This window comes from Globicephala melas, chromosome 11 (assembly GCF_963455315.2).
Source record: "Globicephala melas chromosome 11, mGloMel1.2, whole genome shotgun sequence".
NCBI lineage: Eukaryota > Metazoa > Chordata > Mammalia > Artiodactyla > Delphinidae > Globicephala > Globicephala melas.
Genome location: NC_083324.2, coordinates 68,119,262 through 68,144,459, shown reverse-complemented (window position 1 = coordinate 68,144,459; position 25,198 = coordinate 68,119,262). Strand labels below are relative to the sequence as shown.

General features: G+C 54.9%; 1 protein-coding gene across 1 annotated transcript in view; it reads left to right on the top strand.

The window, feature by feature from the left end:
- Positions 1 to 1,867: 1,867 nt before the first annotated feature.
- The window catches only part of KCNK5 (potassium two pore domain channel subfamily K member 5), a 35,961-nt gene continuing 12,630 nt past the window's right edge, over positions 1,868 to 25,198 (top strand). Inside the window, exon 1 of the mRNA XM_030870829.3 lies at positions 1,868 to 2,065. Coding sequence (XP_030726689.1) covers positions 1,880 to 2,065 — 186 coding nt within the window. The 5' untranslated portion in view covers positions 1,868 to 1,879. The remainder of the gene's footprint in view (positions 2,066 to 25,198) is intronic.

The following is a 25,198-nucleotide window of genomic DNA, read 5'->3' as shown; positions in this document are numbered from 1 at the left end:
TTACTATAGCTTTGTAATACTGTTTGAAATCAGGAAGTGTGTTGCTTCCAGCTTTGTTCTTCTTTCTTAAGATTGCTTTGCCTATTCTGGGTCTTTTGTGGTTACATACAAATTTTAGGATTGTTCTATTTCTGTGGAAAATGCCATTGGAATTTCAGTAAGGATTGCATTGAATCTGGAGATTGCTTTCAGTACTACGGAAATTTTAATAATATTAATTGTTCCAATCCATAAGCACAGGATATCTTTCCATTTAATTGTGTTTTCTTCAGTTTCTTTCATCAATGTCTTACAGTTTTCAGTGTACATGTCTTTCACCCTATTGGTTAAGTTTATTCCTAGGTATTTTATTCTTTTTGATGCAATAAATAGAATTGTTTTCTTTATTTCCCTTTCTGATAGTTCATTATTAGTGTATGGGAACACAACATATTTTGTATATTGACTTTGTATCCTGAAACCTTACTAAATTTGTTAATTAGTTCTAGCAGTTTTTTGATGGAATCTTTAGGGTTTTTTATATATAAATAATATCATGTCATCTGCAAATAGTGACAATTTTACTTCTTTTTTTTCCAGCTTGGATGTTTATTTCTTTTTCTTGCCTAAGCGCTCTGGCTAGGACTTCCATTGGGTGTGTGCTTTTGACAAATATGTCTTTGACAAATTCATGAATTTATTCACTCCACTGCACAGATATTTGAGTGTTTGCTATATAACAAGCACTGGGGATATGTCATCAAACAATCCAGACTCCACCCCCGAGCTGTCATCATTTTAGTGTTTTATATTAGAGGGAATTTATTGCCAGGAGGAAAATAAGACCAACGAGGGGGATAAGGAGTGTGTGTGTATCTGAGTGTGTGTGTTTATGTGTCTGGGGCAGGGTGTTTGCAATTTTAAATATGCTTGGGAGTATGAAAGACATCAAGTGTTTCTTGTAGAATTGCAGTGCGTTTGTGGGGAGGGATATGAACAGTGCTGCCTCTGACTGCTCTTTCTCAGATGTTCACCAGGGCAGGTGAGGCTGGGGTGAGAGGAAGGAGTCACACCTTTGTGACTGGTTTAGTTCCTAATATCCTCTGACTTTCTCCGGTCCCTTTCTAATGTCCTTTCCCCAGTCTTACAGGAAGGTGTGTGAGGCAGAAAGACCGAGAATCAAGCTTTCTTGGCAGAAACATCAATAAATGAAAACTGGCTTATAATGAAAATAACAATAGCAATAACTTCCTGACCCCAGTCATTAGGTACACATTCATTTTAGTTAATACACCATCACTAGTAAGAAACGTGAGTCAAGAGACCACAACGCCTCCGAGCATGCGGGGCGCGTAGCCTACCCTGGCGGCGGCCCTGGGGGAGAGAACATGGTCCGCAACTGCTTCCAGCGCGCACCTAGCGGTAACTCTGGAACCAGCCGCGGGGCCTGCACGGGGCGGGGCCTGCACGGGGGCGGGCCCTCATAGGGCCCCTCCTCCACGGGCAGAGCGCAACAGGCCCGGGTTAAAGAGGCGCGCGGAGGCGGGCGCGGCGCACACTGTTGTGGCGCGCGGAGAAGCGGCGCACGTGTCTCCGGGAGTTCGGCCTTGGGTTCACCCAGCTGCTTTAGCTCCCGCGGTCCAGGGTGCCCCCTCGGCCCCCTTGGTGTCCGCCCACCTCTGGCCCGCGTGAGGAGGTCCCGCACAGTTCCCTGCGCTCAGTGGGCCAACTTGCAGGGGCAACTGTGTCGGTGGAGCGGCGCCGGGTTGAACGGGGCACTGCGCATGCGGAGCTCCAAATTCAAACAGCTGTTTCCAGAGGCTGGAGGGCGGGTGAGACCGGGAGCCGCTGGGGTTAGCTGAGGCATTCTCATTCTCCAGGAGGTGGCCTCTCGGGAGCCATGGTGGACCGGGGCCCTCTGCTCACCTCGGCCATCATCTTCTACCTGGCCATCGGGGCGGCGATCTTCGAGGTGCTGGAGGAGCCGCATTGGAAAGAGGCCAAGAAAAACTACTATACGCAGAAACTGCATCTGCTCAAGGAGTTCCCGTGCCTGGGCCAGGAGGGCCTGGACAAGATTCTGCAGGTGAGCTGGAGGTTTAGAAGTTCTGAAGGGGAGCGCCTCGCAGCTTTGGATAACCCTCACTCCCTGTGGGTGGTCCCGGGGTGACCGGGGAGGATGTCTCCCCATGAGTTTGACTGCTGGAATCTGCCGTTCACCCGTGGGCGCAGGAGTCTCCCACGCGCGCGGAGACTTTGGAACCCAGTTTGTCCGGAGGGAAGAACTTAGGCTTGACCCCCGGGTGAACCAGGGCCCGCAGTGGCTCGGTGTGGGTGTGCGGGTACCTCCCTGGTTGGAGGAGGCTGTGGGGCGGATAAAGGCGTTTGTCTTTCCTTGGAGACGCTCCCAGAGTTCGGGAGAGCCGCCGGGCGCCGCCTCCTCGCGTCTCTACCTCCCAGCTCCGGGGCCAAGTGCGGCACCCGGCCGGCTTTTTTCGGCGTTTCTTCACCAGCCCGGCGGAGTGGCGCGAGGCTCCCCCGCCCCCGCAGGGCTCGGGAGCGGGGGGGTCCGGGGCTCTGTCGGGCCTGAGCCCCCGGGATGCGGGCTGGTGGCTAGAATGCTGGGGACGCGCGCAGGCTTCCGGGAAAGCTTATCTCGCGGAGACATCCCCGAAGGGCTCGGAGTTCAACTTTGTGAAAGTAACAGGTTGAACAAAAGAACAACACCCGGAGAGCCCCTTTTCGGGGGACGGGGCGGGATGGGGGTGGGGCGGCGGGCAGAGAGGTTGTATAGAATGGGAGGTTGTGGGAGAGTTTCTCCTCCATGTTGGCATTGGTTCATATGCCCTATGGATGGCATTGATCTCACGTGGATAAACTGTGGGGCTTGTTTGGGGATCGAAGACTTCTACCCCAGTTTCTCGAAGGTTCTTGGCCTCAACCATTCACGCTTCTTGGCCTGCAGGGATGGCCTCCCTCCAGTGGAACGACCAGACCTGGGTAAGAGCCCGTGAAGGCTCTAGGTTGTGAGGTGGAGTAGAGATATTGTCCAAGGTGTTACATTTCTCTTGGGGTAAAAGATGCCAGAAAGGAAGTTTGATGAGAAACAATCTTTAAACTGCTGCGGCTCCCCAGTCCTTTATGGCTGTGTAGTTGTCTCTCATTTTTCGGGCCTCAACAGCCCGTATGCAAAATGGAAAGAAATGTGTGGGTATCTCGCCTGTGGTGCCCCCTTTTTGTCCCCACATCGACGGACATTCCCACAGGTGAGCATATAGGTGCCTGCTAGCAGCCGGGCAAATAAAGACGTGTCCTCTTAGGAGCCAGTAGAAGGGGAGGTTTAGGCCAGAAGGTTGGGTGTTGGATTTTAGTGGGGACCCTCCTGTCCGGGAGCAGTTCCCAGGGCGGGGGCCGTTGGTAGGTGAGGCTGGTGGGAGTATGAGCTTCGGAAGGGAGTAGGGTGTTTTAGCTCCTGATAGCAGGAGTTCTGGGCAGCTCTGCCTTCCTTGAGATGGGTGTCTGCCCTGTGTGTGTGTGTTGGGGAGGGAGGGTCACTTTATAATTTCCCTTGAGGAAACAATTCCTCTGGAGAACGCGTTGCTGTTTACTTGGCTCCAGGGCTTTGTTTAGAGGGGGAAGAAGGCAGGCGGGGATGATAAAGAATCGAGCTGCCCTCGAAGTGTTTGCCTCTTCTCTGCTACTGCAGGGGAAGGAAGGAAAGAATTCAAGGCTGAATGTGGGAAAATAAAGTTCAAAACATGAGGAGAAGGGAAAAGGGGGGGGGGTCGGGGTGAGGCAGCCGGGTGCAGCTGGTGGTTATAGCTTTGGAGGTTAGGCAGCTTTCTTAAGGTGTCTTAAGCTTTCTTAAGGAGCAAGCAAGATGCCTGGTATTTTGAGGTCCTTTTAAACCCGCCAGCGATTACCCCCCAAAAGCCGGCAGGTAGCTTTAGGAAAAGGATTTGGGTATCAGGCCAGTCTGATTTGGAGGTGATTATGGACAGGTCTGTCCCCATCCCCAGCCAACCTCTCAAGCCATCTGCAACTTGGCGAATCCCCTCCCTTCACAGGAAGAACCCCAGAAATGAGAATGAACCAGTGGAAGCATTTCGCTAGCATCACTTTCAGTCTGCAGAAACCTGCCTGGCTTCGCTTGCTGATCTGGGACTTGGGGCACTGCTGCAGGCCACAGGAAATTGGTTTAAGGAAAAATGAAACTCAAAAATCTTCTTTCCCATCTGGCTGCTCCTGCATTTTCCACTGAGTTCTGTGTTTTATCAGGTTCTGAATAATCACCTTTGTAATCCTAAAGAAAGTCCCTCAGTTGGGAATTCCTGGGGTAGGGGCCCACCCCCCCCAAAGGCTGTTGGAAGGGGGTGGGGTGCAGCCTGGGTTGGGGTTTTTCTTAGAGTGGAAATTGTGTGTGTACTTTCAAAGGCGTGAGAAAGGGAGTTAAGGCACCTTTCTTTAGATCTTTGGAAATAGTCCCTGAGTTGTCAGGTGCTTCCTCCCTGTTCATGCTGTGGTTGAACTGAGGCGGAGGCTGACTTTCAAAGGCTCAGCGCCCCATTGGCCTCGGACCACGTGGCCGCCCCTCCTTCCTGCCTTCAGAACCATCCTGAACCCTTTTGCTCTCAAGCCTGCTCCTGCAGGTGCTGGTGACCGACTCCCCCAGCCTCCTCCTAAATTGCAGAGGCTCCCACAAGGGGATTTGGCATTGACCGAGCGCCTAGCGTGTTGGGCGCTGTAGGCGGTCATCGGCATTTTATGAGAGGGCGCAGGCTGGTTTTGCCATCCGGCTTGGCCATTTACCCATCAGACCATTTAACTTTGCGTCTCTTTCCTCATATGCAAAATGGGGGTCTGGTGAGGGTCAAGTGAAGTGGAAGCGTTAGGCGTTGGGTGTGTATAGGTGAAACTGAGGAGTGCCAGCCTCCCTCTGCTCGCACATTGAGGACACGTTGACTAGGGCAACTTGCTAGGTGCTTTATTAGTCGGGTACTCTTTACAGCACCCTTACGTGTTCCGATAAGGAAACTGAAGCCCAGGGGAGTTACCAGGAGGGCACAGGCTGGGGTGGGACCCAGGCAGTCCGCCTCCAGAGCCTGCTTCTCGTACACCCTTGCCCTCCCCCTTAGGCATGTGAAGCTATTGAATGGTGCGTCTGTCAGTGAGCTTAGTAAATTGGTTCAGCTGGACTCTCTGGTCTGCTGGGAAATTCTATTTTCTCTTTCCCCTAGAACAGGCATGGGCACGCAGGTGTCTCCTGTGTTGTGCCTGGCTGAGCCACACCTCCTCCCTTACCGAAATAAGCAGCAGTCCACCCCGCCCCACTTCTCCTTTGGGGGTGCGGTAGGGGTCGCTCCAAGTCCTGCCTTTCGCTGGCACACCCCATCCCTAATTGGGTTTTCTTAAACTGCGCATGTAGCTGACCTGTTCCCAGAAGCCTCTTTGATCCTGCTGGCCTCTAACCTGCATTGTCCTATTCTGAGGTTTTCCGTGTGCGCCAGACCTCTCTCCTTTTATTTTCTGGGCCCTTCGTACTCCCCTACACATGTTCCAGTCCATAGTAATAAGGCTAATTCCAATTTTGAGGTTCTGACATCCTGTTATTAACGCCAATCCTCCTCCTAAAACTTAAAGAAATATAACTATGGATCATGTAGTTAAATTACATCTGACCAAAATGCTCATACGGGGCACGTGACTTGAATTTTGGGGGGAACCGAGGGTTAACATGAAAACCTCTTTTGTTTCAAACCTTGCTGGAAATTGGAAAGCGCGCTGGTTCACTTAACTGCCTTTGTATGTAAAGGGAACACAATAGATCTTTTGATTATCCAGAATCACGGAGGCCTCTGGGTCATTCATTCGAAATGGAACTCTCACTGTCTAAGACTGCAGAAATGGAAAGTGGAGAAGTTGGGTTTTTGAAAGGAAATAGAAGAAAGAGGTTCCTTCCTAAAGGCTCATTTTCTTATTTATGTTCCGCTCAAAGTTGAGGGCAGTCAAAACGAAAAGATTCTCCAATCAATAGATCTGCTCTAGTTAACTACTCTGGTTAGTTTTAACAGTTAAGGTGAATTTTTATTGAATCGTTTTGAGAGTTTTACTAGAGCCCTTAGGATGATTACAGATGGCACAGTAATAGAGGCTTATTGAGGGCAGAGATTAGCAAGTGTTGAAATGTTCTAGTGGGGGTGGGGGGAGTCCTATAGGAGGGGGTGTAGGGGAGGTGATGACTGCTGCTTCTAAGTATTTTCCTCAGGTTTTGCTCTATTTATAGTCTGGCATTTAAAAGAAACACAATCCTCTGGTTTTGGACGCTGTGCTTGGCTGGCTGTGACCCCAGGTCAAGAGCTTTCATCTTGAACTTGGTTGTTTGCTGTTAGGTTGGCCTCAGCCTCTGAACTCTTTATGTCTGTGGGGTGGGGGGAGTGGGGGGCAGGGAAGTACCAGGCTTTGAAGAACGGGGAAGCCGGGCTGCTGAGACAGAACCCCCAAGAGAGTCTTTGTACAAATTGAGATGCCAGATCTTAGTGGTACCTCAGGAACCACTTGACTGGCCTGAACTGGGGTGATAGAGGTCCGATGAGGTAGGCGAGGGCAATAGGTTCACCTCCTGGTGTTCCTTTTGGGGAGCGGAGAAGGTAGAGGTGAATCCCCTTGGAGATTTTGCTGAGAGTCCCTCTGAACCCCTGGAATAAGTGGAGGAGCCCTGACCTGTTGATCCTCCCCACAAGGGTGGGTTGACACGGATAAAAGGACACGCTGCCCTCCGTAGGATCTTTGTTCACGTGCCACTCACCTCGCTACTGCAGGCCCCTTCCTGTTGCTGAAGGAGTCACCCTCCAAGCACTGGGCCATGCCGTCCTATCACCCTCACAGGTTGCTCAGAACAGTGCTTGGCACACAGCAAGGCTCATCACGCGTTAGCTGCTGCTGCCACTCACCTCCTAGATGCGCCTGCTGTGTGATGGGGCCATCCACGCACACGTGTGGTGAGCATAGAGTCAGGAAGACCTTAGTGCAGGAGAAAGGTCAACTGACTTTTTTTTTAAAATATAGTGAAAAATACATAACAAAGTTTACCTCCTTCCCCTTTTCTGAGTGCTGTTCAGTAGTGTTACGGGTATTCACATTATTGTGAAGCAGATCTCCACAATTTTTTCAACTTGCAAAACTGAAACTCTAGACCTGTTAAACAACTCCCCTTTCCCCCTCTCCCCAGGCCCTGGTAACTACCATTCTACTTTCTGTTTCTGTGAAGTTGACTACTTCAGGTATCTTATAAGTGGAATCGTACAGTCTTTGTCTTTTTGTGTAAAATGGTGCATACACTAAGGAAGACCATATAGAGGTTCCTTAAAAAAATTAAAAGTAGAACTACCATATGATCCAGCAGCTCCACGTCTAGGTGTATATCAACCACCTTTTTAAAAAGCTGGAGAGAGAAGGGAGGATAGGAGGGTGGCTCTTTCTTCACCGCAGCCCGCAGGGAGGTGTAAAACTGCACGATGGTCCTGTATTGCAGCCAGGGGGCAGAGGGGTGAGGGCCAGATGACGAAGCTCTCTGGGTTTAGCCAAAGAATTTGAACTCACCAAATTTTTGCAATTTTCAAGTAGGGGAGTGAACAGCATTTCAGAAAGTTTCCTCTTCCTTCACAGCTGTTTGCAACTTAAAAGAAGTAGAGTATTCTACTCTAAATTATCGGCTGTTTCTGTGGGCTGATCGTTTCACCCTATGGGTGTTCTGATAAGGATGCCTCCTCCCTTTCTCCTTCCAATGTGTTGGAGTGTGGGTCTTTCCCCAAAAGCCCACAGAGCTCACAGCACCTCCCCCAAAAGAGCCCACCCACACTCCCTCACACCCAGCTTGCAGTTAGGGTACCTCTGTCTTCCTTCCATGAACCCCTTGGGAGGTCCAGGTCTGGGTCCCCTCCATTTGATGACCTTCCCAGGTTATACCTTCTTTGCTTCTGTAGGTGACAGTGCGAGTAGTGTGCTCCAGCTCTGTACAGCTCTGCCTGAGGCATCTCGGCTTTTTGTGAGCAGTTAATCTGGCCCCCAAACCTCAGAGACCTGGGCAAAGTTAGGGGATCACAGAGGGGTCCCTCCCTGCCAGCTGTCCCTTCTGTGTGCACTGAAGCCTGAGACACCAGGCGGGGCTTTAGCCCTCGGGAGCTCAGTCTAGTTGGGGAGAGAAACAGGGCCACAGTGGTGAAATGAGGAAAAATGTAGTCCTGGTGCCCGGTGATGGGTTGCATATGGTGAGGCTGGAGAGATGGACGAGGGTCAGAGGGCCTCAGAGGATTCGGTTCCTGTTTCCTGAGGCCTGCAGAACCCTGTGGCCTGCGGGGCATCTGGCTCTGAACAAAACATAGCCCCTGCCCTCAGAGAGCCCCTACTCTAGAGAAAGACAGGTGAGGAGCTTGTTACCTGACATTGGTAGGTACACCTGGAGCTTCCAAGCATGTACTGTTGAGAGATTAATTTCTGCTCTCGAACTTAAAGAAGGGGGAATTTGAGGCAGCCAGGAGGGTTGAGTGGTGTGAGCTGCAGGCCCTGGGAGCTCTCTACTGCGTACCTCCCATGTGCCAGGCTGGTTCTTTACCTGTTGAACCTGTCCTGTGGGTGAGGTGTTACTTCTCTGCCCATTGTCTAGGAAACCGAGGCCAAGGGGTTTGCCCAGGGCTACATGGCTAGCCAGAGGCTAAAATTCACCCTTCCTTGCTGACTGCAGAGCCTTGGGGCCTGACCAGGAGCAGAGGTAGAGCCAGGAGGTAGAAGTGATGGGAGTGGGCAGGGATTGGGGGCCGGAGGTGGGGGTGATTCCAGCTAACGGTTACTGAGCACTTGCCTCACCACAGGCAGTGGGAACTGTTTATGTGCATCGTCTCATAATCCTCACAGCAACCCTTTGCTGGAGGCACTCTTACCAGCACCACCTCAGGGCAGGAGCAACAGAATGGATAGTTCGAGTTCACTCATTTGCCCGAGGCTGTGCAGCTAGGAAGTGGAAGAATGTGGATTTGAACCCAGAGCCCACACTCTGAACCATTCTGCTCGATGTGAGCCAGAAAGGTGGCGAAAACAAGCAGCAAAGGCCTAGAGGTGGGAAAATGGTGTCTTCAGAGCCTTAGGGTGCATCGGGTGGTTCTCTGTGTGGCTGGCTGGTTACTTAGCCTTGGGGCCTCGAGCAAGTCAGTCTCCTAGTCTGTGAAATGGGACAGTCGTTCAGTATTGCCCTCATGCCTGCAGAATCCACATTTGACTGAGTGCCTGACACGTGCAACTGGTGATTTGCTATGTGTTAGCTGTTCTCTGACACCCCGTCTCTCTAGGGTCGGGGGTGGGGTGGTGCTGTTCCTGACGCCCAGTTCAAGCCCCACATGGAGACACAGATGGAGACACAGATGATAAAACCCACCAAAACTCCTGGTGGAGTCCCCACCATTTTCCATTTCCTGCACATTCACCCAGCCCCTCCCTCAGTGGAAGGTGTATTTCCTCTTCCCTTCCAGCAGAGCCCTGCTCCCTCCTCTGCAGAAAGGGGACCAGGCTTTCTCTGCACAGTCCTGGCTTATCCCAGGCGTTTGTTAAAACTCTTCCCTTCCAGAGGATTCCTGGGTCCAGGTGGCCTCATGGGTACCGTCCCCGGAGGGTGGTCACACAGGATGTGGGGTCAGAGTTGTGCTCTCCCTGGGGCCAGACACCACCCATCTCCCCTCTCAATAGGCCCTTGCTGGCCAGGTCCCTTGGATTGCCTTTGAAGTGTCCATTCTGTTTTTCCCCTCCTAGCTAAATATTTGGGTTTCCTGCCGAACTATTTAGGCAGTATTGTGTACTTCTGGCTGTTGTCACCTCCCATGGCCACTGTAATCTGGCTAAGGTTGCCTAGCTGACACCTCCCATTAGGGAGAGCCTTGCCCCCAGGCTAGGCTAGAAGCTGTGTGGGGAGGGGCTCACCCGGGGGACAGGGCCAGCTTGTCTGTTCCTGTAGACTGGTGGCGGGCCCTGTGGGCTGCCAGGGGTATTGTAGGCCACAGCAGCTGAGGAGGACACAGCGGAGCCCCTCCCTTTGTCTGTGTGACCAGTGCTTGGGGCTGGAGCTGGGGCCGGGAAACCCTTATCTGAACCACTGTGCAGGGAAAAGCTGATTCTAACGTGGATTCTGATTCTCCCCCCAGTACTGGTTTGTGCTGTGTGACCCTGGTCAGACTTCACCTCTCTGGACTCTGCTTCTTGGGAGTAAGTTCAGCCTTTCATTCAAGAAGGCTTGGAGAGCCTGTTAAATTAGGCCCAGCTAGACTGCAGGAGCCCTGTGTGGGCAGCGCCATGTCTCCCTACCCAGTTCCTAGCTCAGTAAGTGACTGGCTCAGAATGTGTCTGTTGGGCCCCCGGGTGCCCAGTGGTGTGCCTGGCTCGGACGGGGAGGCCAAGATTCATGTGGACCTTTGGGTTGGAGTCTAGTCATGAGGGGCCCAGCCTCCTGCCAGGTCAAGGTGGTTACCTGGGTGAATTGAGCCAGGCCGGGCTCTGACCCCAGAGAACAGAAGCGGAGCGGCTTTATCAAAATTTACGCCCATTTCCTCCTTCTAGCCGTCCAGCCTCACGAGGCGGTGCCAAGTTGCCTGGTGGTCAGCCACAGGCTTTAAACTCACACCGCCTTTGCAAGCTGCGCCCTGAGCCCTGGCTTCATCAGAAAGTAGGAGTGATGGTATCTGTCTCTCGGGGCGTGAAGACCACAGGAGAACACAAGAGGAAGGCGCGCTACGAGTTCATCTTTAAGACCAGCTCAAGGTTATCTTCTCCCTTTTGAGGGACTTTACAGAGCAAACAGCTCTGCGTCTCTGGGTCTATTCATCGCCAGGAGTCCCCTTACGCCTTTCCTGTGGGATGAACAAGGCCTGTCTGCGTGAGCACGCCTAGCAGGCCTGTCCTCCCCAGGGTAGGTGGTTTCTGCTTTCAAGGAACTTGAGAAAGAGCAGAGACCCAGTCCTTTGTGCAGATATTTACCAGGCACATACCATGTGCCCAGGCCTGTTTTGAGACCAGCTGTGAAGGGGATGAGCCGTCCCTGCCTGTCAGGGAATGTCCTCAGACCACGTACCGCAGAAACCACGAGGGCACGGGGGGTGGGGGGTGGGGGGGCGGAGCAGGGGGAAGGCCAGGCTGTTTGTAGGGGAGAAGGGTGTGTTCCTATAGCCCTTGGGCATGACTGCAGCCTACAGGCATTAGGCCTTTTCTACCCCATGGCGCACCCCTTGGGGCAGAGCTGACTAGGGATGTTGGCACCAGAGGATGGAGCAGAAGTGTTGCCTGCAGCACCTGGGTGACCTCTAAGGGGCATGCAGATACCCAGGCTTTGCACCCTCCTCACATCCCCACCCTTGGCCTTACCATGGGTCTCTGCAGACCTACTCACCTAAAGTGCCTTCCTGTGCCCTCTGTGAGGTCTGTCATCCCTTTCGCTATATGGGAAAACTGAGTCCTGGTGAGAAGCTGGGACAGACCGTCTCTAGAACCAGGCTTGGGTTAAACTAGCTGTGCCTGCCCAGGTCCAGAGCCTTTCTTCGCCAAGCCAAGTCTGTTACCCCACCTCTAATCTCCTTTTGAACAGCCTTTAAATCAAAATCTTGATGTGTGTTAGGGTGCAGAGCGCTTACTTCACTAACACTAAACTGGCCTGATTTCCTAAATTGCCCCAGCACACCCTTTCCTTGAGTGCCAGCTTTCCTATGCACTAGTGAGTTTTTCTGAAATAAGAGGCAAAGGTTGAAGTTGTCGTCAACCATAGGCTCAGAAAGGCCCTTCAGAGCCTGGGGCAGAAGTAGTCTGATGTCTCCCCAGGGAGTTTCCCCATCACAGGACCCTGCTCCCCAAGTGTCTGAGCCCAAGGAGCTGTTGTTGGCTGGTTTCTTGGAGGCTGGCAGGGATGGGGGAGGAGGGTCAGGCTCTGGGTGCCACTCCTGGCAGCACATCATAAAATGGGAGGCTGAAGGGAGCTTGCTTAGTGGTTATCTAACTAGCCTCCCTTTAGAGCCCTGAAGCCAAGGCCTAGACCTCGGGAGGTTATGTAACTTTTCCAAGGTAACTGTGCTCACCAGGGCGGGGAAAGTACAATAAAGGAGTAGGTAGAGCTAAGTGGGGCAGTTAGGGAAGGCTTCCTGGAAGCAGAGGCGACAGGAGGTGAAAGGTAGTCAATTACTGCCACGGCAGTCAGGGATCCTGATAGAGTGAGATTGGAACGCTTGACTCAGAAAACCCTCCATGGCTTCTCCCCCAGACTCAGAGCCAAAGTCCTTGCAGCAGCCCAAGTGATTTGGACTCTGTTCCCTGTGTGGTCTTGCCTCTGTCTGGAGCCCTACCCTTGATCCCAGCTACAGACAGGAGGCCATGCCCTGAGGGTGGGGAGGCATTCTGAAACCCTGCACACTCCCAGCACGTTTCAACTTTTACCAAGAACTCAGGTCTATGTCCACTGATAACATAAGTCACCCTGCAGGTGGAGCGGAGGGAGATGTTCCAGCAGTCAGACCACAGCAGTGACTGCAGCTGGCACCTGGTGAAGGAAAGGCAGGTGGGGGCCATCCCACACCCTGGGGACTCCCAGCAGCGGGACCATAGACAACGTGGAAACTCATTTCGCAGATAAGGCAACTGAGGCGAATAAGTTATTCAAGGTCACACAGCTAGTTAGTGGCCTGGACCCAGGCCTTCTGGGTCCAGAGCCAGAGCCCTGCCCCACTTAGATCCCGTGGTGTCCTAAATCAGCTTTCCCCTGTGCTGGGCCACCAGCCCCTCCTAGAGACTGAGTTTTCTCCTTGGGCCCTGTTGGCTCCAGCTCCCCGGAAGCGGGCTGTGCATGCTTACTGACCCTTCGCTGAGAACTGCTCTCTTCAGCCTTTGTGGGTTCTGACACTGGTCACTGTTCTGACCGCATTGACCATATATAGGTTTGTTTGCTCTTCTCAGTGTGAAAAGTTTTAAAGCGGGACAAACCTGCGTTAGCGAAGTAGGTGCCGCAGCTCAGGGCGGAGGCCATCAGCTCCATCCCTGCCCTCCAGCCTGTTCCCCTGGCATCCTTACGGACCTGTCAGGCTCTGACCCTTCACTGCAAGGTTTGTGGGTCAGGGGACCCGGAGACCGAGCTCTCGAGAAAGAATCAAAGACCTGGAGTCGTGAGGTGCGGTTTAGTCTGCCTCTCGGCTATAGGGTTCCTGTGTGAGTCCACACATTCCTGCTACCGCCGCAGCAGCTAAACCCACACTTGCGACGCGTCCCTGACGTGGCTTCCCCAGCGCTGAGCCCTAGCGGCGCTGCGGTCTGCGCCTTGGGAGCTTTCGTCTTGCCTTTCTCCTGGGGTGTAAGCGCTGCTCAGATCTGCCTGCGTGACTGGGGACAGACTGGCCATTTTGCAGCCTGCTGAGGACCCCGGGGCAGGCCCTTCACGGACTTGAATGTTGATTTTTGGCTTGGGTGCTCCTCGAGTCTGATGCAAGGTTCTTGCTCCTCCCATGCCCCCGGGTACAGGATGGTACCTGTTCAGACCCACTGGAGGAGAAAGAGCGGCAGCCCCATCCCCTCCCCATAGCTCCTGTTCAAATAAAACTCTTGCCTCCCGGGTCGAGGAATGCATCCTGACAGTGTTGGCTTTGGAAGGGTGCCCTCCCCTCCTCAGCATCCCACCCCCTTTGGAGCAGCGGGTGGAAGGGCTGCCTCTGGCTGAGGGATAGTGCTGAGTGGGCTGAGCAGAGCGCGCTGATGCGGTAATGTCTTGTCAGCACCCCCCGGGGAGCAGGAAAAGGGAGGGTGTCCTGACTATCAGCTTTTCAACACCCCATCCCCCAGACTCCAGCCGCAGCCCTGAGATCTACTGATGAGTGGCCCAGGGACTGGGGATTGCAAGACAGAGCCAGGTCCTGGGCCTGGCTCAGCTGACTTGCTGTGTGACTGGGCCAGGTCACTGCCCCTCTCTGCGCCAGGGACTTGTTCACTAAGGCCAATTAGACTCTTAGCGCCAGCTGTATGCCCAGTGCTGGTTCAAGGTTGTGGGAATTATGAGACATTATCCCTATCTTTGAGGTTGGGGCCGGGCCCTGCGGTGTATATGAAGGATTATTAAATAGGGGTGCAGCATGTTGTAGGGGACTCGTGTGCTCCAAGGTAGAAACGTTGCCACAGGCTGGGGCCGCCAGGGAAGGCTCCCCTGACCCTGGAGTTGGCCTTCTTTTGAGCCCCATCATTCTCTGGGCACCTCCTTCTCCCCCACGTCAGAGCACATTGCACTGGGGGTTGTGCCTTGTCTGCACTCCTTCCCCCTCCCATGAGGCCCTCGACTGCCCCATTGGATCCCAAACCTCACACTGTGTACGAGGGTAATGATTAATGAACATCCCAACCGTGAAGCTGTGTCTCTCTCTCCTTTGGCCTCTGTCCCACCAGCCCCCAAAACCCAAAGGCAGGACTACCAGCGCCCACCTCCAATCTGGAAAACTCCTGCCCCGGGCCCTTCCCATGGGGACCATGCCTGGCCAGATTCTACCCCAACCCAGCAAGCACTCTGGGACGGCCCCCCACCCTGCTGCCCGTCACGTGCACAGGGCACATGAGTGGGGACGCTCTGCCCTCTGTTGGGACAGGTCGATAGGTTGCCTGGGGAGGTGCGTCAGCATCCCCCCTACCCTCCCACACCCCTGCCCCGGGCGTGCACCTGTCTGGACCCAGGACTGGCTCCCCAGGGCTGGGGCAAGGCAACTTCTGAGTCATGAGGGGACACTTTTGAGTCCTGCTCTAGGAAGTTTCTGTCTCCACGATGCCAGGGCTTCAGAGTTCGTAGGTCTCAGTCTTGGCACGCCCTCTCTCTTTGGAATGCCCCAGGGCTGAGGGCTGCCTGTGGCCAGACCCCCCGTCTCTTCCACCAGCTCTGTGTTGGGGTCACTGTGTACGTGTCTTAAAATTTTCGCTTGCCAAAGCCGGTTTCCATCTGTGTACACACTCCACTCCCAGCCACCACTGCACTGCACACAGGTTGATCCCTGCTTATTGAGTAACCTGGTAGGCTCTGGCCTGTGGAATAGGAGACCCTCAGACAGACCAGCAGGGGCACCTGCTGGGGCCCTGGGGCAGGGGTGGGTTCCCAGGGCTTCGATTTGGTGTTCTCAGGGGGGCTGAGCTATGAGCCAGACTTCAAGTGAGACAAAAACAAGACGGGGGTGAGGGCAGCGGGGGACTCTAGTTTCATGCATGGCGCTGTGTTAGCGTTGAATAATTGAAACTCGACGTGAAAACAGAAGGCGGGAAGCAGGGTTATCTATGCCTTTTCTTTCTCTGCTTCCCTAGTTTTCCGAAATGCTGTTGTATTGCTTTTAGAGCAAAGAAATCGAATTTTCTGAAAGGGTAAGATGCATGCATATAGCGTCAGCCACTTCTACACTGGCTATTTTTTTTTCTTTTTTTTTTTTACACTGGCTATTTTTAATGTGCGAGTACACAAAGCACAAATAAACATGGTTCTAACGGCGCATACTCCGAAAACTAGTGTCGCTTCTGAAACTGCTAAACAACATGTTCTTTTTCAGTTTAGCTGCCAGAGGGGTGGCTTCCTGGGCAGCAGTGCTGTTGAACACTTTTGAGGGGAAGGGTCTCAAAGACTGGGGAAACCAGGTGGGCTTTCGGTCTGCAGACCAAGAAGTTTGAGATTGGACACGATCTGATGGTCACCAAGGAGAGAGTGTGGTTCCCCAGGAGAGGCCTGGCAGAGCTGGGGGAGTCCCAGGGGCTGTCCCCAGTGTTGGGCTCAGGGTCCCCTACAAGGGAGGGGATCCTCCAGAGGCCCACGGACAAGTATTGTCTTAGCCTCTGTGTCTATCCAGCTCTTCCGACTCCTGTGGGGGCCCAAGAAGACTTTGCCCTCCTTGCCTTTTAGACTGACAAAAGACACAAGCACAGGAAAGATTTGGGACAGCCCAGGACCGTGCGTGTAATTCAGAGCCCAGAGCATGTTGCAGACCACGGCCAAGGCTTGGGTGAATCCAGGGGTCCAGGGTAAGGCAGACCCTGCCCAGGGAGGATGTGTTGTGTTTGACTGCATCAGTATGGTAATTACTACCCACAGGTCCCTAATTAATTTAATTTTAACATGATATTACTATTGTGGCTGTTTAATTTTTAATTAAAATTCATAAAGTTTGAATTTAGTTCCTCCATCACACTGGCCACAATCCAGGGGCTCAGTAGCCACATGGGACTGCTCAGATAGTGTCCCAGCAGCACAGAGAGTTCTCTTGGGCAGTGCTAGAGTGCTGATGGAACCTGTTGAGGTTCCTGAGGGCACATGGCTTCTCTTGGTACCTAGTTAAATTCCATCCTGCTCTGGGGCGGATGAGGTCAGAGCTGGCCGGCAGCCTTGGAGTGGGGAGGGTGATGTGCCGAGAACCTGAAGGGGGGGTTGCCCCGTCCCACCCCCCGGGAAACTTGCAGGCTCCTCTGAGGTGAGCATCCCCACCGGTCTGGTTCACAGAAAGCGTGGGTTGGCCAGGGTCTGCTGACTGCGCTGCCCGCTGTGTCCCGTCAGGCTCAGATGAGTGTGTATTGAGCAAGGACAGTCCTGGCCTTCCTTGCCTTGTCTGCTGTTTCTTGTGCTGTCTTCCTCTGTCGTTGTAACTCCTCCCATCTGCCTGTCTGTCTCTCGTTAGACCCAAGGCCCTCCTGGGCAGGGCCTGTGTCTTGCTCTTCCCTTATTTTGCCCACATCGGGGCACAGGGCCGGTGCTCGGCAAATTCTTAAGGAAGCACTCGACCTGACTTCGAGCTGCGTAACGTGAGAAAAGCTTGCCCAGGACCCTGGTCGCATCTTTCCTTGGGTTAACTTAGGTTGGTAGATCTGTACAGGGGTGTTGGGGGCTGGTATCTGGCCTGATGTGGCATGTGTATCAGGCAGGAATGGCTCCAAAGAGGGGAATGCCCAGAGCCTCGATGTGGGAGGGAAGGTGAAGGGAACCCTCTTCCCATCTTGTCCTCTTGTCCCCCTGCTCTTCCTGGGAGGTAACCCATGGGGCAGAGGGCAGGCCATATCCTGGAAGCCCACTGCTCGATCTTTGGTTTAGCCCACAGTAGCCCAGGCCAGGTGGCCATCTTCAGCAGACGCGAGGGCAAATGGACCTCCCTAGACAAGCCTGAGAAGTGGCCACTCCAGCTGCCGCTCAAAGTGTTTCGTGGGAATCTAGGTTCTGCAGGGGGGCAGGATGCAGGCACTTGAGGAGCGGGTCTCGCTCCCCTGCTGACCCTTGCGTGACTTAGAAATCTGGTGGCATTTGCTTTCCTGTCTCTGAGCCTCCGCCGTCCATGCACAATGCACCGGGAGGCTGGGGGAAAGCCTACCCCCAACGGCAGTGGGTGTTTAGAAACTAGAAGTTCAAAGTCAGGGGCATCTCTAGCTCTGCTGGTGCACCTACTTCACGCTCTTCACGTTCACATCTGCTGAGCCTTCGGACCCATGGCCCTGTGAATTGGTGGGGAGACAGCATTACTCCCGTTTGATCAGTAATGAAACTGAGGTCATGACTTGCAGGGCTGAGGAATAGCTAACGCTGTGCAGGCGTGGGTGTCAAATGTTGCTGCGTGCTCCTAGGAAGGTTGAGGGCTGCCAGAGCCTGGGTGGGTGTTAGGGGACTAAGCAGCTTTAGAAAATGCTCTTGTGTAAAGTTGCAGCCCGGCTGAAGGGGAGCGAGAGAATGTGTGTGTTGAAGGCCTGGTCCCGGTCCTTTCTGCCTCCCGTGTTTCACAACGGGGCTGCCTCAGAGTTAGGACTTTCCTGACGCGCCATCGAGAGAGTTTCCATTTCCTGTGGCCCAGCCTGTCCCTGGTCCTGGGCCCCAGGTGGGAGGATGGGAGGTTTTCCTAACCACCCCCCACCCCAGCTCCCCTCACCTCAGCCCAGCCTCTCTGTGCGAGGAGGGCTCGCTGTACTTTTCCATACCTTCAGCACAAAACAGCTCTCTGTTGCTTCACCCTGGTTATGCCCCAGTCAGCCGGGGATGGGAGGCGGGTGGGGGACTGTCCCCGCAGGGTGGAAAAGCTGAGGCGGCTGTGCCTTTGTGCTTTTGTGGCAGCGAAGGCAGGGGAGGCGGGTGGGGGGCACCGGTTGCATGGATCAGGCTCTGTTCCTTTCCCACTGTATTTGGGGATCCCCTTTGTATCTCATCCCTGTGATCTCCAGGTGGGGGCCTTGGTGGCCGGAGCCCCTGGTGCAGCTGGTGTGGTGAGAGATCTGTGTCCGGCTGTCTGGGGCTTGGGGAGTCTGCACTTTAGGGCACAACCCCCCTTGCCTCCGGCCTCGCGATGTTCAAAGTTGTCAGCATCGTGGTCTGTCTTTGCTCTTGTCTCTAGTTGTGACTCAGTCTTCCAGCGGTGAGATTTGATCTGGGATTTGATCTGCCATTGAGGCAGAAGGCTCCCCACCCTGCAAAGAGTACCATCCACCCCAAAATGCCTGTGCCGTTTCGCTGGTCGTTTCTTGTACAATTTATTCCAGAGACGACGGAGACCAGCTGTTGTCCGTCTCCAGCTGGAGACTGAACCAAAGGAAATGGGCTTGGACTGCAGCCGGGGGGATTTAGGTTAGAGTCAGACAATAAGGAAGGGTTTTGTGACAGGTGGTTGGCCCTCAGGAGGGTCTGCAGGGGGCTTCGTGGAGAGGCATGGGGGTTGGGTCATGCTTGGAGGCAGCAGGGCCAGGTTTGGGGGGGGAAGCGGTGGTTTGTAATAAACAGGCCTGGAGGGTTACTTCATAGGCATGGCGAGACTCCGCTGCCACCTCTCATGCGGGATTAACACCAGCGCCTAGTATCCCCCGGCCTGTTTTCTTTTCTTTTTTTTTTTTTTCCCATTAGTGAAGAGATTTACAGTTTAACCATCTGGTCGTCTTAAACAAATTATAATAAATGGGTAGACTTAATAATCCCTTATCATCAGAACCCTAGCCTTCAAGGATGGGCAGTTACTTATTACCCGGAGCTGCCAGCCGCAGGTGAAGGGAGAGGGGAAGGAGCAGATGGAGGGGTCCCTCTTTTGGGCCCCTGGGTGGAGACAGTTTGACGGTGGTCTGGGGTGCTGTCCTCTGCTGGGTAAGAGGTGAGGGTGTTGGCCACATCCTTCTCCCAAGGGTGTGGGTGTACCCGGATGGGATGAATGTGGTGAGGCTGCGGGCAGCTTTCATCCCGTGGAGGGGGAATCTGGGGGTGTCAGTTGCTGGAGAGCCTTGTCCTCAGGAACCCAGCAAGAGGGCCCAGGGGAGGCGTCTGTGTCCAGAGGAACAGGGCTGGCAGCTCCCAGGGCTCAGGAGAGCTTTATGGAACAGAGCATCATTTTCCCCCTCTGCTGGAGAAGCCACGAAGCAGCGGCATGCATGGGGCCCGGGGTGTGGCCCTCAACCCTGACACCCATCCTGGGCACCCCCTCTCACCGCCTGCCGGCCTCCTTCCTCAGGAATCCTGATGGTTCCAAAGTCTGCCGTGCAGCTGACTCACCAGGGCTAGGACCTCTGGGGGCTCTGGCCTGGCAGACAGGTAGGGTGGGGTGAGGTGAGGAAAAGGCACTGGGCAGAGAAACACAAAGCCATCACCCCGGGTGGCCACACCTGCCAGGACTGCCCACCTCATCCAGCCAGAACCCATGTTAAATACAGCACCAGCACCCATCTCCGCCCATCTTCATGCCCTGGAAGTGTGGTTGTGGAAGGCGTACATCTCGGAGACTGAGTCGTCATTTGGCAAATATCGAGTACCTACTGGTGCCAGGTTCTGTTCTGGGAATGAGGGATGAGTGAAATCTCTGTCTTCAGAGCCCGTAGTCTCTAGGCCAGATAGCAGATACCTGATAGAATGTCATGGGGCGATAAGTACCGTCCCAAGCCCTGATCTTCCCGGTGGTGGTCGCCAGGACCACCATTGCAGGTGACAACTGGCCAGCTCTGTGTTCACAGCTCTGGAGGTGTGTGCCTGGGCACAAACCCTCGGAATGGAGGTGGCCTCCCCCCCGCCCTGTTCTTCCCAGTTTACTTTTCCACCCAGTGCGCATCCTGTATGCCCAGCCCCAAGCTGTGCATTTTCACATAATCTGCACCCCAACCCAAGGAAGTCTCGGTCCCCCCGCTTTCCCGAGACGGAAGGAGAAGCTCAGATGGTGAGAGGACGTGCCCCAGGGGACCTGCTGGTGGGCGATGGAGCCAGGAGTTGAACCCACGTGTGTCTGCTCCAAAGGCCGGGCCTTTCCCCGCTCTGCCCCCGTGCTGCCTGCAGAGGGTCCCCAACTTGACGTGTGTGATTTTGCAGCGGATCAGCAGCTTGTGTCGTCCAGGCTACTGTGTGGGCGGGGGCTCTGGAGAACGGGAAGCCTAAGGTGGCACAGACCAGGGTGGGGCTGCTGAGCTGTTGATGAGTCTCCTTCAGGTCATCAGCCCAGGATGGGGAGACGGCAGGTCAGCAGTTCCTGCCACCTCCTTTGTGGCCTGCTTGAGGGCTGTTTTTAGAAACCTTGAGGGGCTGGTGACTTCCTGTGTTTGCTCCTTCCACCCTACTGTCAGGTTGGGATGAACCTAAGGCATCTCTGGGTGAGGGGGGAGCAAAGCATACGCTCATCCCAAATCATCTCGGGATTAGGTCCACGGGTGTGACACCCTTTTATAACTCTCCATCACCTGTCACCCGTGTCTGCCTGTCTCCCGTCACTCACCTTCCCTGATCCACTTTGGTTGGCATTTCTGAGCCCTGTCCCAGGAAGGGGGATGGGTGGCTTGCTTGTTTGGTGCAAAGGGCCCTCAACTGAGAGTCAGAGGGCTTCCGGCTGGTTCTTCTCTGTGCTTTGTCATCAGCTTGCTGTGTGAGCTCTTCTGTGTCACTAGCCCTCTCTGATCAGTTTCCTCAGTTACAAAATGGGAATAACAATATCCATTTTGCTTGCCTTGCCCACAGGGTCTTGAGTCTCAGATGAAATTAGGGCCAGAGGAGTGGTAGGTATGAAAGGTGCCTGATGAATGGGGTTTTGGCCAGGAGGAGGGAGATGCCGGCTTTGCCCTCCTCAGCCTCGTTACAGAGGAGTTGAACAGGACCCAGAGAGGTTTGCCGGCTTGCCTGGAAAGGACAAGCCAGGAGCCGAATCCTCTGCATGGATCTCTCACTCCCTAGTGACCCATACCCCTATGGGGAAGGACGGGGGTAATCTGCACACCTGGCATGTTTGAGGTGTCCTGGCTGAGTAATTTCCTGCCCTCGAGTTGTTGACCCACTAGTAGGAAGATGTCTGTTGTCATCAGTCAAAGTAGAAAGATGTCAGATACTCCCAGGATCTGGATTCTGGGGGCGGAGGTGGGGCCAGGTCATGAATCCAGGCCAAGCATCCCAGAGAGGGAAGAGATACTAGCACAAGGCCATGGGCCGGGCCACAACCACCCAGAGCAGGGCAGTGGTTGTGAATTGGGGGTAGGGAAGCTGCAGGTGGATGAAAGGTGCCCCTCTTGTCATTTAAGCCTCACTGCACGTTCCGCCTGCCCCAAGTGCTTCAGAAGATGAGGCAGGGGGTGGAGTTTCAGAACATGGCTCCAGGGGGTTTTCTGGTGTGTGTGTTTGGGTGGGAGGGGGCTCTTTCCTATTCCCCAGGGCCGGCTCTCAGGCAGCAGGACTGTGGAGGTCCCCTGGGTCTGCACACACAGGGATTTCCAGTCTCACTCATCAGCTTAGCCCTCCAGGTGCCTGAGAACGCTTGCTGACGTCCCATCCTGAGCTCAGGCCCCACCAGCCCTTGTCTGTTTGTTTTAGCCAAACCCCCGCAGCCCACCCGCGGGGGCAGCCAGTCCCTGCACTGCTCTGCCCTGGCCTCAGCTCTCATGGGAGGGGCGTCCAGCTGCCCCAGGGGAGGGGGGAGTGTTACCGTCCCAGCCTGAGAACAATGGGGGCAGGGTCACCTGCCTTGTTTTCATTGTCCCTCCTGAGTGCAAGCAGGGCTCCCGGGCCTGAGAAAGTCGGAAACCCAGAGGTTTCTGCTGAAAACGCGCTCACCTCTGGCACGGGCTTTCCCCGTGAGCGTGAGAGCTTGCAGCACCTCTGAGCTCTGCAAAGGCTGCTGAGAGATGGCCCAGGAGGGGAAGCCCAAGGGTGGATGGGAGGACAGTCATCCATCCATGGCTGCTGTGCTGACCCCTGGGGCGGGGCTGGACTAGGCCTTCCCCCTAACAAGGAGTGAAGGTAGTTCGGGTCTGGGGCAGTGGTTTTGAAATCGGCTGTACATAATATTAGAGTCACCTGGGGCAGCTTTTAAGCATCCTAGTTCCCAGTCCACACCCCAGGCCATTTCTGCCTGAATCGCTGCGGGTAGGACCCAGGCATGAGTATTTCCCCAGGCTCCCCCTGGGTGATCTCTACGTGCAACCAAGTAAAGAAGCAGTACTGTAGGGACCCCTCGAGCGTGCGTTGAGGGGGAGGGTGGGATACCACTTTCCACCTTGCCTGATGAGGGTGTGTGGGTTTCTGGGGTTGGGGGGATTGCATTTTGTACACCAGGCGCGTCCTCTGGCTGGCTGCTTCCTCCCTGGGCTGAGGGAGGGCAGCCTGGCCAGCACCAGGCGGGTTACTTTAGGGACCAAGGTGAAGTGAGGTGCCTTCCTCATCCTGCAGTGGGATCTGGGAGGGAATGAGGAATAGGGCTCGCTTCTGACTCAGGCAGCCCGGCTTGCCGGGGGCTCAGGAAGAGCTGGAGCTGGTGGCCAGTGAGCTGAGTCCTGAGAATGAAAATGTATTTTCTCGAATGTGCTGTGGATTTTCCTGGAGCTTGGGAGGTGCTGAACTGGGCCCTGAAGTCGTGGTTCTAGGCAGAGGAAAATGTGAATTGTCCCCAGACAGGGGGACCCCTGTAGTCATAGGCCAACCTCCTCATTTTACAGAGAAGTCACGTTGGCGGAAGTCAAGGGTTCCTGGAGGGTCTCGGTAAGCAACGTGAGCCGCACCGGGGGTCTTCCTGGCTGTACATTGACTTCCTAGTGTACCAACCGAGGCTCCAACAAGTTGTCTTTCCTTCGTTCAGCTAAAAACATTATAAATATCCGGGTAGGCATTGGAGCAAAACTGAAAATGCAGATAAGCAAATCAGAAGTCTGCCAAGTCCACATTACAAGAGCCCAGGTCTGGTCGTAACTGAGATGAGGTGCGGCCCTGCCCCCAGGTCCCTGCACCTGACCCGCAGACACCTGCTCCCCTCCTGGGAGAGACAGGGCCCGGGTGAGCCAGGCCTGCAGCTGGTGTAGGTGTCAGGGTGGCACCACTGGGCCCTCGTCAGTGCCCCGCTCATAAACTGGGCCCGCCCTCCGAGCCACACCTGGTCACCTGGGCTGCAGGGAGAGGGCGGGAGGAATACCGAGGATGCCTTCTCCCTGCCCGCGCATCCTCCCTCCTGGATGGGGAGCTGGAAGGCTGAGCCCGGCACCCACACCCATCACCCCCACTTAGGCAGCGGTGAGGGGATGAATCACCTGTGGAGCTTGTTAGCCACTCGGCGCCCAGGTCCACTGCACAGAGTAGCTGCGAGCGAGGCCCAGGCATGGTATTTATTTAAACTCCCAGGTGGTTCCATTGGGCAGCTGGGAATGAGAGCGGCTGCCTCAGGGACCCTGTGGTATCCGAGGTCTCTGAGCCTCAGTTTAGCATCTGGAAACGATTCCGATGCCCCTCCCCCGCCCCCACTTTAGGAAGGTTTGAGAAGCTGAGTCAGCGCGAGAGAGGGAGAGTGAGAGGAGTGAAGGTAATTGAGGGCTCTGAGAATAGTCTTCAGTCCTCTAATTCGTCTTGGGGATAAGAGAGGTAACAGGTGCTCCCCTTCTTGCCAAGGTACTTTGGGTCTGCCAACAGTCCCCAAAAGACGGTCAGAGGGAGGGCTGGCCAAATAGCTGGACGAGTGAGCTCTACCTCCAGCCCCCTGCCTGCCCATTCCCCCTCCTTACACTGCGGCAGGGAGCCCCAGTACATGGGATCTGGGGCCCTCCCCTGCCCCCTTTATCTGTTCATCAGTTCGTGGTGTTAAAGGTCAAAAACATTGTTCTGAACGAGCCCAAACTCTAAATATATTTGCTGAAAAGTGCCTGCATTAGGTCTACTAATCTCCACTTCGGTCTGTTCTGTTCAGAAGCGCCCCCAGCTCCCTTGGCCCCCTACCCTGAGGAGGTTCTTTGTTAGATAACAGATGGACGTGCAGACAGATGTGGACACACAGGAAGGAGGAGCCCAGCCCAGAGCAGGGGGCGGATGGGCATTCGGCTGCCTTGTGAAGCTGGGGGCAGCTTGGCGGGGGCTTCAGGACTGGGGTTCAGAGAAGCCACCACGCCTGGCCTCGGCCTCACCTGGGGAACGCAGCGTGAGGACCAGCGTGTGGCCTTGCTCCCTCCGCAGCCGGCCTGCCTTGCTTGGCAGTGCGGGAAACCGGCCAGGGTGGCGGGGAGCCTCTGGCGGGCAGAGGTCCGGAGAGATGGGCCTTCTGACGGATGGGGTGGCACATCCTGGGTGTGCCTCTGCCAACTCAGGGGGAGCCTTAACACACCCCCCTGCCCCCCAGGTCCCCGACTCGCTGTCCGGGGGCCCAGGGCACCTACCTGCTAGCCTCGGTGTCCCTGTTCTCACCCAGTCTTGTCCTGCAGGTGCAGAGAAGTAAACCCCTCGACCTTTGATTTACCTTTGGGGACAAGCGGTCTTCCCCCCAGGGTGTCGGGTCACCACTGGGTCTGGTTTCGTCATGACACTGACTGCAGGTGCGTTCGTTCAGCGCTTCCAGTGTCCTAGGTGCTTTTCGTGTTTGGGGAAGGTGCTCTTTTTGGCAGATGGAGGAACTAAGGCTGATAGGCCGTCATTTACCCAGAGGCTCGGTGCCAGCATTTGAGAGAGGACTGCCGCCCGCCCAGGTCACGCCCAGGGCAGCCCCACGTTTCCATTATCTTCTCCCAGGACAGGGCCAGGTCTGGTTCGAGAGAGAGGCCTGTCGCCCCCCTTTTGTTCCTTTCCCTGTTCTCCACACGTCCACAGCCCCCTAGGAGAGTTTCCGGAGGGGGCAGGCCTCCCCTTCCTGCAGGAAGGACAGTCCCTCCAGTCACCCCAGGGACTCTCCCAGCCCCACTGCCAGCCGCTCTGCCCTCTTGGATGGGGGGCTTTTGTTTGCCTCCCTCACCTCACCCCTTCCCAGCC